A 16,814-nucleotide genomic window follows, 5' to 3' on the forward strand; every position below is an offset into this window, starting at 1 on the left:
CGAGCAAATCAACTTTTCGCGGAACTGACAGTGAGGGAGAAATAGTTATCTCTCATCCGGCCTTCTTTCTTTCCCGCAACATGATTTCTCGGCGAAAATCTGCGTGAGTGAGTATCCTCTCCTCGTGAGAATGGGGGAGCATTACTATCCCTGGTAATTTTCGATGAAAAATACAAAGAACAAGCAACAAACGATAATTTGACATTTCTGTGTTCCATTAATATTCCCTAACATTTTTATCTGCAACAAATATGGAGAGGTATATGGAACGCCATTAGGCTTTCAGCGATCGTGTACGTACACGCACGTTTCACTCACACTTTTACTCGGTTTGTTTGCAACCACAAGCAGCTGTCACGGCAAAATCAAATGGGATTGTTTTCAACCACGAACCTGCGTTCGTGTTGGTGAGAAATGTCGGCAAGACCCTAATTATTAGCGTAATTCCACTTGTTATATAGCCTAAATGTATACAATATTTGACGTGAATCGTCAATATTGCTTGCAAGTTGTAAGCAAACTTGTTAGGAAGAGGGCCATTTCCGCGTGGAATATTGAAAACTTCCGCATCTCAAGTTTTACACGCTGTTTACTTTTCCTTATTTTTTTCTGTGTAGAGTTGAGGCAGATATTTTCATCTGCGTTTTTTTTTTCGTCATGGTCTCGAAAACCAATAAAAAGACACTTTTTGCCAAACTCATCCGTACCAAATTGTAAGCTCAGAAGAAACGTTCTGCTGTAGTTCTACCAATTGGACGTTGCTTTCGTTGGTTTTAGCCCCTACGCCCATGGATGGAAATACCTGCAGTGTTCATAATTATTAACTTTTCAAATAAAGGTACCACTCGAAACACAATATGACAAGAATCATTTGCCTTGCATGCTCTGATATTTCCGAAAATACGATGCTAATTTTGTAATCATAGTTAGATTCTCGAATATTTCCATAGGGGAAGAGGCCCCAAAACGCCCCCTGGGGCAAAACGACTTTCGGGTATTCACTTATATATTTATTTTTAGATTGCCCGCCACTCACCCCTACACCAAAAAGCCCAATTTGAGCCTCCTGGTAATGGTCGCAACCAAAACTTTTGACAACGCATTTTCTAGGCTACAAAAATGTACATAAAATTTTATTTTCTGTAATGTAGAGGTGTGGCATAGCTACATAATTAGTTACAACACACATACAAAAGAATCCAGTGGAAATCGGGTTTCCTTTTAAGGATTCTGTAAATAAACAGCAATGAGTAAATGTTATTCTATCTTTTTGGTAAGTGCAAATAAATTATTAGATTGGAAAAAAAAGAAAATAATCAAACTAGAAAATCACGAATCTTAGCTTTATAATGTTGTTCCAATTTTTCTTTGAATGTGAATCGGTTATTAATTTGTTTCAAACTATCTGGAAGGAAGTTGTATTTGAAAAAAACGAAATAAGAAAACATAGTTTGTCCGAAGCTTGTTTGAGCTCTAGATTGTTGCAAGTCATTGGCTTGTCGAGTACCATGACCGTGACTTATAACTGGAATTTCAAAATTGTGATGTTTGTTTCTATTTCATTAGTAAATTGTACATAAACAAAGATGATTGCATTTCACATAAACAGCATAACGGTAAGGCACAATGCATTGTATTAGAATAGAGGCGAACAGTTGAATATAGTAGTGGATATTTGAATATGATTTTCAAACATCGATTTTGTAATACTTGTATTTTTTTAAAGTTTGGATCTACTTGCATGATCCCATGCAATTATAAGATATTGCAACTGTGAATTAACGCAACCGTGATAGAATTTCAAAAGTGCTTGACGGGGAACAAATAAACTGACGCGATAAATTCTAGGGACTTTTTTCAAATAGGCGTAACTGTGTTTGACCTTGAAATTTGAAATGGCTAATACTCTCTCAATTCAGCATATTTCGTTCAGCTAACGGTACTACCAGATAGATCGGAATCTATTCTTCCTGTTAGGCACATAAGTTCACCAAAACAGTTTAATAAATGAGCACAGTTGCCGTTCCAAAAATCAAGCTCAGAATCATGTACGCCCATTTGAAAAAAGTTCCTAGAATTAACCCACACATTGGTGCAACCTTACATTCTAAACTTTTTATATGACTATCCCAGGATTGTGTTGAATCTAGATATAAACCAAGATATTTCATCGAATGAACCTTTTCAATCGTATTTGAATCAGTACATTGATCTCTATGGTTAGCAATGTTGCACAAGCCTTGGCTGACGATATCTTTACGAAAGTCAGAGTAGAGAATGCAGTGAGATCTTTTGAGCCTTATAAATCTGCCGGACCGGACGGAATAATTCCAGCAATGCTTCAAAACGGAGAATCAGTGCTGATTCCGTCGTTCATTGAGATTTTCAAGGCAGGTCTAAGACTCAATTATATTCCATCTTCATGGAGGAAAGTAAAAGTTATTTTCATACCAAAAGTAGGAATGCGAGATAAGACGCATCCTAAATCATTCAGGCCCATTAGTCTTTCATCAGTTCTGTTGAAAACTATGGAAAAGGTGTTGAGTGATTATATCAACTCAAATTACATGACTAAACATCCACTGTCTAAGTTCCAGTTTGCTTACCAGTCCGGTAAGTCAACAATTACGGCACTTCATACAGTGGTATCTAAGGTGGAAAAAGCGCTTTCGGTAAAAGAAATAGCACTTTTTTCTTTCTTGGACATTGAAGGAGCTTTCGATAACGCTTCTTATACGTCAATGGATCGTGCCATGAAGAAAAGAAACTTCGACACGAACATTATCAAATGGATTCACACCATGCTTGCAAAAAGAGAAATCTCTTCAGAGCTGGGAAGTTCGTTTCTTACAGTATGGGCAACAAAAGGTTGCCCTCAAGGAGGGGTCCTCTCACCACTAATGTGGTCCTTAGTTGTAGACGATCTTCTAGGAAGCTTAGAAGAAAAAGGTTTCGAGGTTGTAGGCTTTGCTGACGATATTGTCATCATAGTGTTTCCCCCTCCCTCGACAATATCATTTTTGAAAGAATGCAATGGGCTCTAAATTTTACCCAATCGTGGTGTATTCAGGAAGGCCTTAGCATTAATCCGTCAAAAATTGTAATTGTACCATTCACTAGGAAAAGGAAACTTGATCTAAAAGCTCTAAAGCTTGGAGGGCTAGAAATTCAGCTTAGTGAACAGGTCAAATACCTGGGAGTCATTCTGGATTCTAAACTAAACTGGAAAGCTCATATTGAGTGTGCGATCGGAAAGGTAACTAGTGCCTTCTGGATATGCTCTAAAACATTTGGAAGAAAATGGGGCTTAAGACCAAAAATGATAAAGTGGATTTATACTTCCATTATTCGTCCAAAACTGACATATGCTGCTCTTGTATGGTGGCCAAAAACAAAAGAGGCTACTGCACAGAAGAAGCTGACAAAACTGGAAAGGTTAGTGTCCATTGCTATAATGGGAGCGATGCGTAGCACTCCTTCAAAATCGTTAGATGCAATTCTAAATCTGTTACCATTGTATGAATTCATGCAGTTAGAAGCGGAAAAGAATATGCAAAAACTTTAACGATTAAAGTTATTCAAGTCAGGCGATTTAGTGGGCCACTTGAGTATCTCACAAAATTTTCAATATGGGCCAGTGATGAATATGAGTGGAGACTGGATGAAACCTGTGGAGAACTATGACATTCCTTATTACATACATGAGCCATCACGTATGGACTGGGAAGTCGGAGGTCCCACTGTTCGGGACGGTTCCATAAAATTCTACACAGATGGCTCAACAATAGGAACAAAAACGGGAGCAGGAATCTTCGGCCCTGGGATATCAATCTCAGTGGCAATGGGAAACTATCCAACGGTGTTCCAAGCGGAGATTTTTGCTATAATGAAATGTGCTAATATCTCTGTAGAGAAGAAATATAGATATGCAAATATTTGTATCTTCACAGATAGTCAAGCGGCACTCAAAGCATTGAGTAGCTTTAAATGTACATCAAAACTTGTCTGGGACTGCATTCTTCATTGCGAAAAGTGTGCCAAGAGAATTCCGTAAATCTGTACTGGGTTCCAGGACACTGTGGCATTGAAGGTAATGAAAAGGCAGACGAGCTTGCAGAACGAGGTTCAAACACACAGTTTATTGGCCCAGAACCTTTCTGCGGTATATCATACTGTACTATAAAAATGGAATTGAAATCCTGGGAAGCACGAAGATTGATGACCAACTGGTTGGTTGCCGAAAAGTGTGCTCAATCAAAGAGATTTATAATTCCCAATGTTAAAGTAACCGAAAAGCTCTTGGAGCTCAGCAAGAGAGCTCTTTGCACCTTCACTGGCCTAATAACCGGACTTGAAAAATATTGGCCAGATTCAGAATGATATCTGTCGTTTCTGTAACATGGAACGTGAAACCTCGGAGCATCTGCTTTGCAGTTGTGATGCATTGTACAAGGGTAGATCTAAATTTCTAAATAGTGGCTTTATACAACCAGGAGATATTTGGACTGCAAATCCTGAAAAGGTAGTGGGTTTTATTAACTCAATTATACCGGACTGGAAAAAGACGCGTCTTAAGTTGTTTACTTGACAAATGGTGATCAATCTACAAGATGCGAATATATAGTTAAGAGTAATCAGGGGTATACCACAAAAGTTCAACTCAATGGACGCAGTGGTTCTACGCCCCAACAAAAAAAAAATGGTTAGCAAGTTTTTTACGTGGACTTTGGAACATCATATATTTGGTTTTTGATAAGTTTATAGATAGCAAATTAGTGTTGAAATATTCTATCAGTATTTTTAAATCCTGTTCAATTTGAGAAATTATAGAATTTGTATTTAAATTGGGATAAAAGATAGCTGTATCGTCTGCGAACAATCGTGGCACTCCAGTTATCGGTAGATTACCAATATCATTGATGTACGATAAAAAAAAAGTAAGGGTCCTATATTACTCCCCTGAGGGACACCATTATTGACTGTACATAGAGAGCTCTTACCGTCGCCCTCAACCACATACTGTTTCCTATCCAACAAATAGCTACGAATAATGTCGTTAGCAACACCAATCAATGAAGAGACCTCCAACAACATGTTTAGTATCAATTTTATCTATTAAAAATTCAACTAATTCTACTATTGCAGTAGAAGTACTGCAACCTTTGCGAAATCCATATTGGTATTTATAAAGCACTCCATACTTGGCATAAAATTCAGTTATTCTGTTGACCAGAAGCTTTTCAAAGATTTTGTTGAAAACAGAAAGAGTAGATATAGGACGAAAATTGCAAGGATCATATGAATTGCCGGATTTGTAAACTGGTACTACTTTAGCTATTTTTAGGCAGCTAGGATAATCTCTGGTACATAATATTTGGTTGAACATATGAGAGAGTATAATTTAGAATTTATTGATATTGTCTTTCAAAGAACTTGTTGGGAAGTCATCTGGACCGCTGCTTTTTTTAACATTAATATCATTATTTATAACAAACACTTCGTTTGCACTTGCAGGCCGGAGAAAAATTGAATGATTCAACTGACTTGAAATATGCAATGGATTTGAGCCATTTATTTTTGGTATCGTTTCAGCAAGGAGGCGAATGAACCACGAGTTGCATCAGCTGTTGGGAGAACCATCCATCGTTCACACCGCGAAAATCGGAAGACTGCGGTGGGCCGGGCACGTAGCCAGAATGTCGGACAGTAATCCGGTAAAAATGGTTCTCGACAACGATCCGACAGGAACAAGAAGGCGAGGTGCACAGCGGGCAAGGTGGATCGATCAGGTGGAGGACGATTGGCGGACCCTCCGCACACTGCGTGGTTGGCGAAGTGCAGTCATGGACCAAGCTGAATGGAGAAGTCTTTTACGTGCAGCACAGGCCACTCCGGCCTTAGTCTGATAATAATAATAATAATTCAGCAAGTTTTGTTCCAATGGTAGAGAAATAATCATTAAGCCTTTCACAAACCTCTGCACTGTTTCTACACCATCAACAATTAATTTTATTTTGTCTTTTCTTTTAGAACGCCCCATGAGCTCATTAATGTTTTTCCAAACCTTAGAAGTGTCAGAACATTCTGAAAAATGTTTATAATAGCTAGTTTTGCATGTCTTTTTAGAAATTTCAACTTTTTTAGATATGTGTTTTAACATACCTTGTAAATGCTGATCAGTTGGATATTTCTTAGATTTTTAAAAATACTTATTCTTTAGTTCAATGAGTTGCCAAAGATCATAACTAAGCCATGAACAAAATTTTGCCTTTGCATAGGGTCGGTGTACCAATTGTCGCCATACATAAGAACAACTATTTTGAAAAAAATAAGTAAAAGGCATGTGGGTGGACTTCATATATCAAGCGAAAGGTTTTACTTCCTGCTCCTTAGAACAGCTGTGAAAACCATAATAAAATTTGTTATTATCCTCAAAATTGATTAATCCATAATAGGAACGCATGTACCAGTTGTGGCACTATTCTTAATTTTGGTTCCTTATTGGGCAAATCCCATTCTTTTCTTATGGGACTGGCCAAAGGCCAAAGGGACCACTAGTGCGAGACAACTGGTGCAAAGGACGTTAAAAATTAAGCAAAATCAATTTTTACAATTATGCTTTGCTTGTTTTGGAGGAAATCAAAGGTGTTATCGTGTCATATGAATATGCTTTATCGATTTGAACTTGGTTTGCGGTGATTTGATTGGTCATTTGGCATATAAAGCACTAGTGCGACAACTGGTGCTATAGCCACAACTGGTACACCTAACCTACACAATTTCAGTTTTTTCAACTGTGCTGCGAGAAGCCATTTCACTATACGAATTTACAATATTCAACAAAGTACAATTAACATCACCATCATCAAAATGAAAATTATTTAAAAAAATGAAATTATTTTTTATTTTTATTTTCTATTATTTTTTTGGTAAGCACAATGCATTCTTTCGCCATGTGTAGTTTGAAGGAGGAGACAACAACAAGGTGATCACTTAAATCAGTATAAATCGTATCATTACGAACGCAAGAGATATCATTCTTCCTACTAATAAAATGATCGAGAATATTATTACTTGCAGGGCGAGTAACAAACGTGTTTGAGCAAAGGAAATTATAACATTCAAGAAGGCTTTTGTATTGGAGAATTATATTGTTGTTATCCAGATTTATCGGTATATTCATGTCTCCTGCAATAAAACAGGGTAGACAATAATTCAAGACAAAATTTTCAAAACGACTCATCTGCTTTTGTAAACAAAGGTTCAAATGACGATTTGACGAATCTGATAGCTCTCCCACGCAAACCAACACCACCAACAGTTAGCGGAAACCTTCACCTACCTATTGGTGGTGTTGGTTTGCGTGGGAGAGCTATCAGATTCGTCAAATCGTCATTTGAATCTTTGGTTACAAAAGCAGATAAGTCGTTTTGAAAATTTTGTCTTGAATTGTTCTAACACATCTTGAAATCGACTAAAATCGAATGAAGGAGGTCTATATATACCAATAATATCATGTAACTTTCCGCTGGTACGTAATTCAATTTGAATAAAGTGGAAGCCGTCGAATGTTTCATTTTTAATAATTTTATATTCATTCGTACTTTTTATAAACATTGCTAGGCCTCCAGATGAAGAATCTCGACATGAAAATACAGCCTTGTAATTAGGTATTTTGTTCCCTAAGAGCTGCCGGCTAAAAGGCGTTTTGCCTCATGAGTTTTCCGGCAACGAAATATCACAACTTTTTTGAAATGTGAATATTATCAATATGATTGAGATTTTTTCTAATTTTAATATGTCATCAGCTAGCTATATTGTTTACCTGTCGCGTGAGGTTGAAACACCCATGAAAATCGTTATAGCTAAGGCATAAAATCAGTCTATGCTTAGCTAGGGCATATTGAAGAAAACAGAAACTATGATAGCATAAAAACGAAATTTGCTGCAGTGATGAAACAAAATAACGGAATGAAAAATTTGTAACAAAATTGTCTTCTTTTTTGTTGCCACATTGCAAATCATTTCAAAATGTACTGATCATTTTGAAATGATTTGCAATGTGGCAACAAAAAAGAAGACAATTTTGTTACAAATTTATCAAAATATCAAAACCAAGTAAGTGCAGCTGAACCGTTTGTTTTCTGTGACTCCACTAATTAGTGCAAACTAAGTGCAGGAGATAATCTTTATACCTTATACTTCATTCACAGAGAAACAAACGTCTTACGCAATACTCATTCCATTGTTCACCTTTTCAACGGTGGATTCAATTTTGTAGGTGGTTATCGGCCACCGATGGTGCTTCCATCGGATTTGCTTGTACTTGACGTTTGTGTGCCATCTAGTGGCCGCTTGTTCACATACAGTGCATTCAACAACGGGCGATAGTGTTTCCATGACGATGATTTTGATTGCATTTGGTTCTAAGTGAGACGTATGTTTCTCTTTGCTCATGAAAGAAGGCTTCCGAGCACCTTAAAAAGAGGCTTTGGAACCTCTTGAAAGGAAGCTTCCGTGCCTCTTGAAAGAGGATTTACGTGACTTATGTAAGGAAGGCTTCCGAGCTACTTAAAAGGAGGCTTCTGAGTATCTTCAAAGGACGCTTCTGATCCTTTTAAAAGTACGCTTCCAAGCCTCTTGAAAGAAGAGTTCCGAGCCTCTTGAAGGGAGGTTTCCAATCCTTTTAAATGGAGGTTTCCGAGTCTCTTGAAAGGAGGCTCCCAAGCCTCTTGAAAGAAGGCTTCCAGGGCTCTTGAAAGGAGGCGTACGAGTCTCTTGGTTGGCGGCTTTTCAGCCACCTAAAAAGGCTTGTCGCTTGAAAGTAGGCTTCCAAGCCTCTTAAAAGAAGAATTCCGAGGCTTTCGAGCCTCTCGAAATGAGTCCTCCGAGCCTCTTCAAAGGAGCCTTCCGAGCCTTTTGAAATTAGCCTTCCCAGCTTTTCAAAAGAAAAACGAAGAAAATTAAAAAAATCTTGAAAAAGGCTTGTTGCCCTCTTGAAAGAAGACTTGCGAGCCTATTGAAAGTAGGCTTCCATGCTTTACACAGCTGTGCGGTCCCCAACACAAAATGAACGAGAACAAAGCGTTTTATCATCACTTCTCGGTGGTATTTTCGGTATTTTCGCACTTGTATACCAGTTTGATAAACTTGTTTTCATGGCTTGTTATAATTTAAAACAGTTGTTGCCTCTATTTTATAGTTGTTCGTTATCTAATGAGAGCAAACTCTGCCATGCATATTAAGTACAAGACAAAGTTTTGAAATGAAAAAATACACAATTATCAAAACTTTATCAATAAGTTTTGATTAAAATTTGTAATTCATCCGTAATTGCGCATTTTTGTCCGAGGTACCCCCTGAGCCCGGCGAAGGTACCCCCAGGGGTACATGTACCCCAGGTTGAGAACCGCTGCTTTACGTATATTCCTATGTCCAATCGGCGGTCATGTTTCGGATAGAACTTTCTAGTGGCTAGTGGCTAGTACCCGATACAACAGAGAGCGGTACAGTGAAGAATGGGCAAAAGAGAGCCGCTGATCTAAGTCTGCTGAGATCGCCATGGAATTCATCGTTGCAATTGAACTGCAGTCTCAGACATACCATGCAGGTTTTTGTATGAATCATTTTTTTATCTTTATTAAAGAGACACTTTCAAAAATGATCCATTATTATATAATGAAAATGTGTGTTTTCCACTAGACGTCATGAATTCTCTGCGTATGTGTTTCGTAATAAGAAGGAAATTCCTTCAACTTTACCTTTTTATAATAGTGGTCCGATTTATTTACAATAATGTGTATTTTCAATCACTAACATCAGCAAAATCAATCTCAGAATATTGAGAGAAAATATCACTTAAATGCTGTTGAAGCCAACCTCAGCCACTCAATGATTTGTGGCTAAAACGGTACAAACGCTATCCATGCGAACAAATTTTGCATCTCCCCCAGACGAGCGCTTGTGACTCTGCTACAGACGGCATCCTTCTGCCATCGCTAAGCGATTATGATTTGCACTTTTAAAGACGTAACAGGGTGGTTTTGGAAAGAACTGATTTAGTTTCAATAATGCGCCTTTCGAATCACTAACAGCAACAAAACCAAAATCAGAATCTTGAAAGAAAATTTCAAATTAAACTATCAAACCCTTTCTTTCCATAAAATGCTGGTCCTACAAAAGGATGATTTTCTTTCATCTATGCGCTCTCCTACACACAAATTTAAACCAAAGGGGCAACAGGGACAAATGCTTTACGACCCCTCCCCACGGCCTTTGCGAGTTAAAAGGCCTGAGTGGTGGGGTTTCGCAGTGGGCTCTGTTAAACCTCTACAAAAAGCTACATGTGTCCTAGACCTAGACCTAGACCTAGTGCCGTTCAAAGCGCACAGGAGCCTAGGTAATGCCAATTGGCATGGGGAGTCTCACTACTTCGGTAGGGTAGCGCGTGTGCTGCTTGAGCAGAGAACGAGTGATCTGCTTGTGTTGAGGCAGGAGTGTCATAGTGCTACAATTGTCACCTCGAAGCACGGAAGAAGAATTCCATTTTCTCATCAGAAATTCATATTCTTATCAGAAGTTATTAATCAGAATCTCAGAATTCAAGAATCTCACAAAATAGAATTTCACATTCTCGAAGGGATTTTATATTCTCATAAAAATTTCATATTCTCATAAGAGTTTTATATTCTAATACGAATTTCATATTCATATTCTTAAAAGAATTTCGTAGTCTTATAAGAACTCCATATTCTTAAAAGAATTACATATTCTCATTAGAAACTCACATTTCATATTCATATTCTCAGAATATCAGAAAATCAAAATAGCGAAATATTAGAATCTCAGAATTCCATCAAACAAACTCAGAAAGATCGTTTCAAAATTTTATTAGGTCAATACCAACGTCGCAACGTTCTCATCCCTGCCTACAAAAGCTGAGTCGCTTTGAAAGTTTGGTATTGAAATAATCATCATTCACAAGAGTCAGTTTTATTATCAGTTGATGATAAATAAGAAAACTAATGGAAACGTATTTTGAACAATAACATCGCATTAGATCCAAGAATCTTAGAATTTCGATAAGGTACCCCGAGGCAAGTGAAAATACGGGGTAAGTGGGTACTATGGCTGCCGATTAATCGGTGAACGTTTTTAATGATAACAATGTTCTAGAAAGATGAAGCAGAACTATCAACGAGTTCGCCTGACACAAAAATATTTGGAATCAAAACCATTTGCGGCTCCATACTAATGGTATTGTTTAATCACGACTTTGAACTACCGGCAAAAGCTATTACTTTTATTTTAATCCAATGGATTTCCAACAAAATAGTCATTTCTAAATTCATCATTGATGTGGAGAGTGAAGATTTTGAGCAATTAAATAATTGTGTGACATCGAAAACAATTAAAAAGTTTTGATTAAAGCCAAAATCTGCAATTTTCACTTGCCCTTGAGTTTTAACATACATGGGGCAAGTGGGACATATTTGAACAACATATTCGATAGAGCCATTTTACCTGTTTTTAAATTGATGTCTAGTGAAAAATAACTTTGAAATTCATATATCATATGAATCTGAATCAAATGCAGTTGATATCATTGGTTTCGTTGTTAAGAAGTAGTATACAGTTGATTAACCAAATCTGTATTTTACTTTCTGAAAATGATCTCCCTCATGGAAAAAACAATGATTATAACTATGCGAAATTTTCCGTTGACAGTGCAAACAATCTATTCTACAATAGATCAACAGGTTTTGTCTTGTGTTTTGCTATTTTTAAACTTCGCATCAGATTAACAGATTTTCAGATAAATAAAATGCTTAAGACATAAATTGGCCATTTCGTTCTGTTACAAATTCACAGCACTGCGCATCGCCTGAATAAAAAACGTTCCTTTTGTAGTTCTAATTTATGTAATAATTTGTGTTCTAAACAGAGAAACATTCATTCGAAAAGTGAACAAAGATTTGCTTATTCTTTCCATCCAACACATTTGGTAAGAAAGTAAGCTAATGGAAAGCAAGGCAACAACCAATTAAACAGTAAACCGGCTGTTGTATTGTTTTTTTATATTGGCTAACATTGTAACCCCTTTCTTTTTGCAAAAAACAAAAGTATGACAAGCAATAAACCTCCATCCATGATCTGAAATACTACGACTCAGAAATTATATGAACATTTTATCTACATTCTTCAAATAAGTTCCGTTCGACAGTATAAAGCAGAATAGGTCCCACTTGCCCCGTTTGAAGGGGTAAGTGGGTTCCACAGGTAAATTTATTTATGTCACAAACAATATTTTTTGAAACTGAATGAATGGCTTACAACACGTCTACACTTCAACAACGGAAGCATATAATGATGTATCGGTGGTTAACGTCCTGAAATACCCTGTTTTCTAAGTATGCGTTAACAATTTTGCTGAACTAGCGTTTTTTTTAGGTCCCACTTGCCCCGGGGTACCTTACTTCAAAATCTCAAAATCTCAGAATTTTGGTATTTCAGAATTTCAGAATCTCCTGTGTCCAATATCGTCCTACTATTCGGTACATCAGTAGTAAATTTAAAAGATTCTAAAATGGGATTACAAACATTTTAATTTAATATTGGCTTTTGCATGTTTTCAGCCTTAACACAAGTCCTTTGTAAAAGAATGCCTTAATATGTAGAAAACATGTCTTGGGACAAATCGGCATTCGATACGCGATTTAAGCCGTCAAGTTGTTGAAGTTGAAGTTATTCCGTCTCACGAGTTGATCTTCAATTTGAATGGTTAATCTACAACACTTAATTTTTATAAATTATATAGGGGAACTGTTCCGATCTCCATCTCACTGTACATATATCCATCTCATCGCTAAACAAAGAAATACGGCACTAAATTTGTCGCTTCTTTTTGTCAACATGCGTGCTCACTGCTGAAAAAAATCACAAAAATAATAAACAAACCAAATTTCTTTCCATTGCATTGTTTTTGATGGGATGGAAATAGGAGCTATGAGATGAAGTGGCGAACCGTTCCCCTATTACCCAATTTTCCGCGAACCATAATGGCCGCCAACTTGCCCATGGGTGTGTTTAATATTAAACATTCATGGAGGTCAACTTTCCCCACTGTTCCGAGCATTCTGAACAAAGTATGTAGTAAATAATCAGGTTTTAAGGCAGTGATGCAGTGAAGACAGTGACTATTCTATGAGATACTGACTATTTGCTTCGAAATTTACTTCCAGTTTGTAGCAGCAGAAAAAAGTGCAGATTTTTAAGAAAATTGTTCCACCTGTTACGTCTGTTTGTCTGTGCAACAACTGTCCGAGCATCAAGTTTACCGTTCTCGTCACTAAGTGGCTATACTGTCGTTAATATCTGATGTATCAAAACTACTACTCTATATTTTGAAATTTGCTACGTTAGATGCGAGCCAATGTAGGAATAAAGGAGGAAAAGATGAAACAATCACCTGTCCACTGCAAGTCGAATATACTGCCCATGATCGCATATTTGTAACAATCGACAAAAGTAGGCATGGGTGAAATGGAACGATGAAGTTTGTGATATGCATTAGTATGGAAATCTAACTCACTTTCAAAAAAAATCTAAAAAATACACAAACACTTTTTGCAGGTCAAATCATCGGCAGCTATATCTGCATTACCTAATATTTGAGTACAAATAAATTGTGCTAATTTTTGTTCAAGGAACATGGCACACCGGTGAAATAATTTTCCAGTGTTACAATTATGCGGTCACTATGCTCGATGTTACAAAACAACTTGGTAGTTTTTTCAAGATTTTTAGAACAAACTTTCAGATTTCACCAACTTAGATGAAAGAACTAACAATTTGAAGACAATTCATGAGCCTAACTCAAAATCGCAAAAAATACAATTGTTACAAATATGCGATCATGGGCAGTATACCTCTGCACTTGCCACTTCTTCTTCTTCTTCTTATTGGCATTACATATCCCCACACTGGGTCAGAGCCGCCTCGCAGCTTAGTGTTCTTTAAGCACTTCCACAGTTATTAACTGCGACCGGCACCGGGAATCGAACCCAACCACCCTAAGCATGGTCTTGCTTTGAAGCCGCGCGTCTTACCGCACGGCTAAGGAGGGCCCACTTGTCACTACTTCATGCGAAATTTATTGGAGTTTCTGGTTTTGGTTTTGAGTTCAGAGTTTCGTCTTGATTAACGAGTTGGCAATGTGATATGAGAAAGCAATAAGGTACCTGTCGAAACCTTACATACAAAATGTGGTATGAGAAAGCAATGAGGTACCAGTCGAAACATACAAGAGATGGCGTTTCAAGAGACGAACCACCGTCGGGCTGAAAGTCTCTTTAATAAAGATTTAAAAAAGAGATGAGGTTGATTCAATGGTAATAAAATCGAAATTTCATCACCATAAAAGCACTAATCAGTGCAAACAAGCATAGGAGATAATCTTTTCTTTTCTCCAGTTAGCCTTGCGAGCAAAGGCGCAGGATTGCCAACCCGGAGATGGTGAGATCGATTCTCGATCCGGTCTAGGATGTTTTCGGGTGGGAAATATTCTCGACTCCCTGGGCATAGTGTGTCTATTGTACTTGCCACACAAGATACATACCCTCCCATGCAATGGCGGGCATAGAAAGCATTCAATTAATAATTGCTAATAGAAAACTAAATTTAAAGGCAGGCCTTTTTTCAGTTGGAATGTAGAGCCATATTAAAAGAAGAAGAAGAAGAATAGTGGGTGCAGCTACCTCCCAAACGTCAGCTCTGATACAACCCACAGACAAGTTGGCGGCCATTACTGCTCACGGAAAATTGGATGGCCTACTAATATCCTCTTGTCCCACGTTAATTCTATTTAAAAAAATCTCAAATTAAATACCCTCTTAATAAAACGGAATATCAGTTTAATTCGAATCCTACTAAATCAACAATGGCATAACGTCGCAGAAAAAATCTCTCTCTATACTAAATTGACTTCACATGATAATACCAGATAATCCAATTCAATCCGCAAAAGCCATTATGTTTTGTGTATTAAAAGAATGGGAATGAACAAGATCAAAAAACCTAATTACCTAACAGTGTATACCCAAACAGCAACGTACAGATGCCTAGATTTGTCAACAACGCAGCCCAAAAAGTCGATGATTTCTTTCCGCGACACGAACAACAACCGGCTTTGGACGGCTTCTTGCTGCTAATCGCAATCGTTGTTGACGTCTGTGTTCCATTTTTGAGAGCGGTACTCATCTCACTCCGCTGTAGAGTACTCATTCCATTATTTGATTGTTTCATGAGGGGGGTGTACGAGTCATACTGATAGCGGATCGCTTCTTTCTCAGCCATAATTTTCAATATTACGTGACTGTAGTCTCCATGGTTCTAGCAACACGCGCTCTGTCCGCTCTACCGGTGGAATACAAATTCCTTTGGTTCATGTTCCTGCGCTGCTGTTGCTCGTAACGTCTGTGCGGTTTGGCTCCATTTCTGTAAAAAGACGGAAGAAAAGGAATATGAGTTATCTTAATTGCCATTCTACGGTTGGTTTCAACGAATCCGATGGAAACTTATTAAATTATTTTCAATTACTACAGTATCAAGATAAAGATTGAGATGTAAACGGTGTGCTGTGGACTTGTTCTTGTTCACTTCATGTACTTTACCTCACAAAGGCAAGGCGTAAACACATTACGAGAGTAGTTTAGCGAATAGACATGACGTAGATTTGGATCAGATTCAAACATACGATTTATCATGTCTCGATATTGGCAGATGACAAATTTGAGTCACCTATTTTTTTAAACGTGACAAAGCACATTTTGATAATACCTTATCCGATCAGAATATCTTGGAACCGATTGTATGGAAATAGTTTTATTCCCAAATTGCAAACGATAATGCATGACATGATTTGTAATTTGAAATATTTATGTGAGATCTATTTATGTGAGGCCTCGAACCGTGTATTGTGGCGTCTAATTATTGATTCAGTGTTATCTGTTTAGATGTGAGCTAAATAAATGAATTAATATGGGATCTAACTCTTACAAATCCTTCTAAACATGCTTAGTGCTTCGGTGACAACCGGATTTTTTTGCTGGGTATCCATCCATTTTCCTGCTGACCCTCTTTATTTCAAGCTCCGTACGTTCTGCGCACATCCCACTTCCATATGTACAGCGTATTTTCGAACCACGGATTCGGCACGTGCTGTACATTTTGCGCACCTTCAGTGATGATATCAGTTTTTGCAAATCTCATATCTTCTAATATTTTGTTATACTTTCTCTCTATAAATAAAAAATGATATGGAGTTTTGGGATTCGTGATTTTGCTCGAAAACGCAGTACATATATATAGCAAAAGTCGTAAAATTCAATTAAAAAACTCAAAGGTGCAGCCCAATCGGATTGTATGCAAAAGTGACGTAGGACTACGTAGCTATACCGTTCGGAGAATGACAAATTCTATGAATCCTATGAAATTTTCTCGCAAGATTCTGAATTTGGTTATGAGATGTTAGTTATCTTACATGCGTCTAACATGTCTAACATGCGAAGAATAACAACAGAAATTTGACTCAAGACGAAGTTTCTTAATATTACCAAACATTATCTCTTGGCATCTGTCTGTCCGAGAGACGTTCACTGATGGGTGGTTGCTGTAGATAGTTTCCACAGAGGTGGCGTCTTCATTGATTTTATACAATAGAAGGTTGATCCGACTATCCTAAATAAATTTTCTTCAAAGTTCAAAACTCAATCGTAAATAGCGAATATGATAGCGCGTCGGAGGGAGATGATGAT

The 16,814-nt window shown here is 37.4% G+C and overlaps 1 protein-coding gene across 3 annotated transcripts in view; it reads right to left on the reverse strand.

The window, feature by feature from the left end:
• The window catches only part of LOC134224407 (TWiK family of potassium channels protein 7), a 333,804-nt gene that overhangs the window by 161,156 nt on the left and 155,834 nt on the right, over window positions 1-16,814 (reverse strand). For all 3 annotated transcript variants that reach the window (XM_062703740.1, XM_062703739.1, XM_062703738.1), the window contains exon 3: window positions 15,084-15,495. In XM_062703740.1, the coding sequence (XP_062559724.1) occupies window positions 15,084-15,354 (271 nt within the window). In that variant the 5' untranslated portion in view covers window positions 15,355-15,495. The remainder of the gene's footprint in view (window positions 1-15,083; window positions 15,496-16,814) is intronic.

This window comes from Armigeres subalbatus, chromosome 3 (genome assembly GCF_024139115.2).
Source record: "Armigeres subalbatus isolate Guangzhou_Male chromosome 3, GZ_Asu_2, whole genome shotgun sequence".
NCBI classification, from domain to species: Eukaryota; Metazoa; Arthropoda; class Insecta; order Diptera; family Culicidae; genus Armigeres; species Armigeres subalbatus.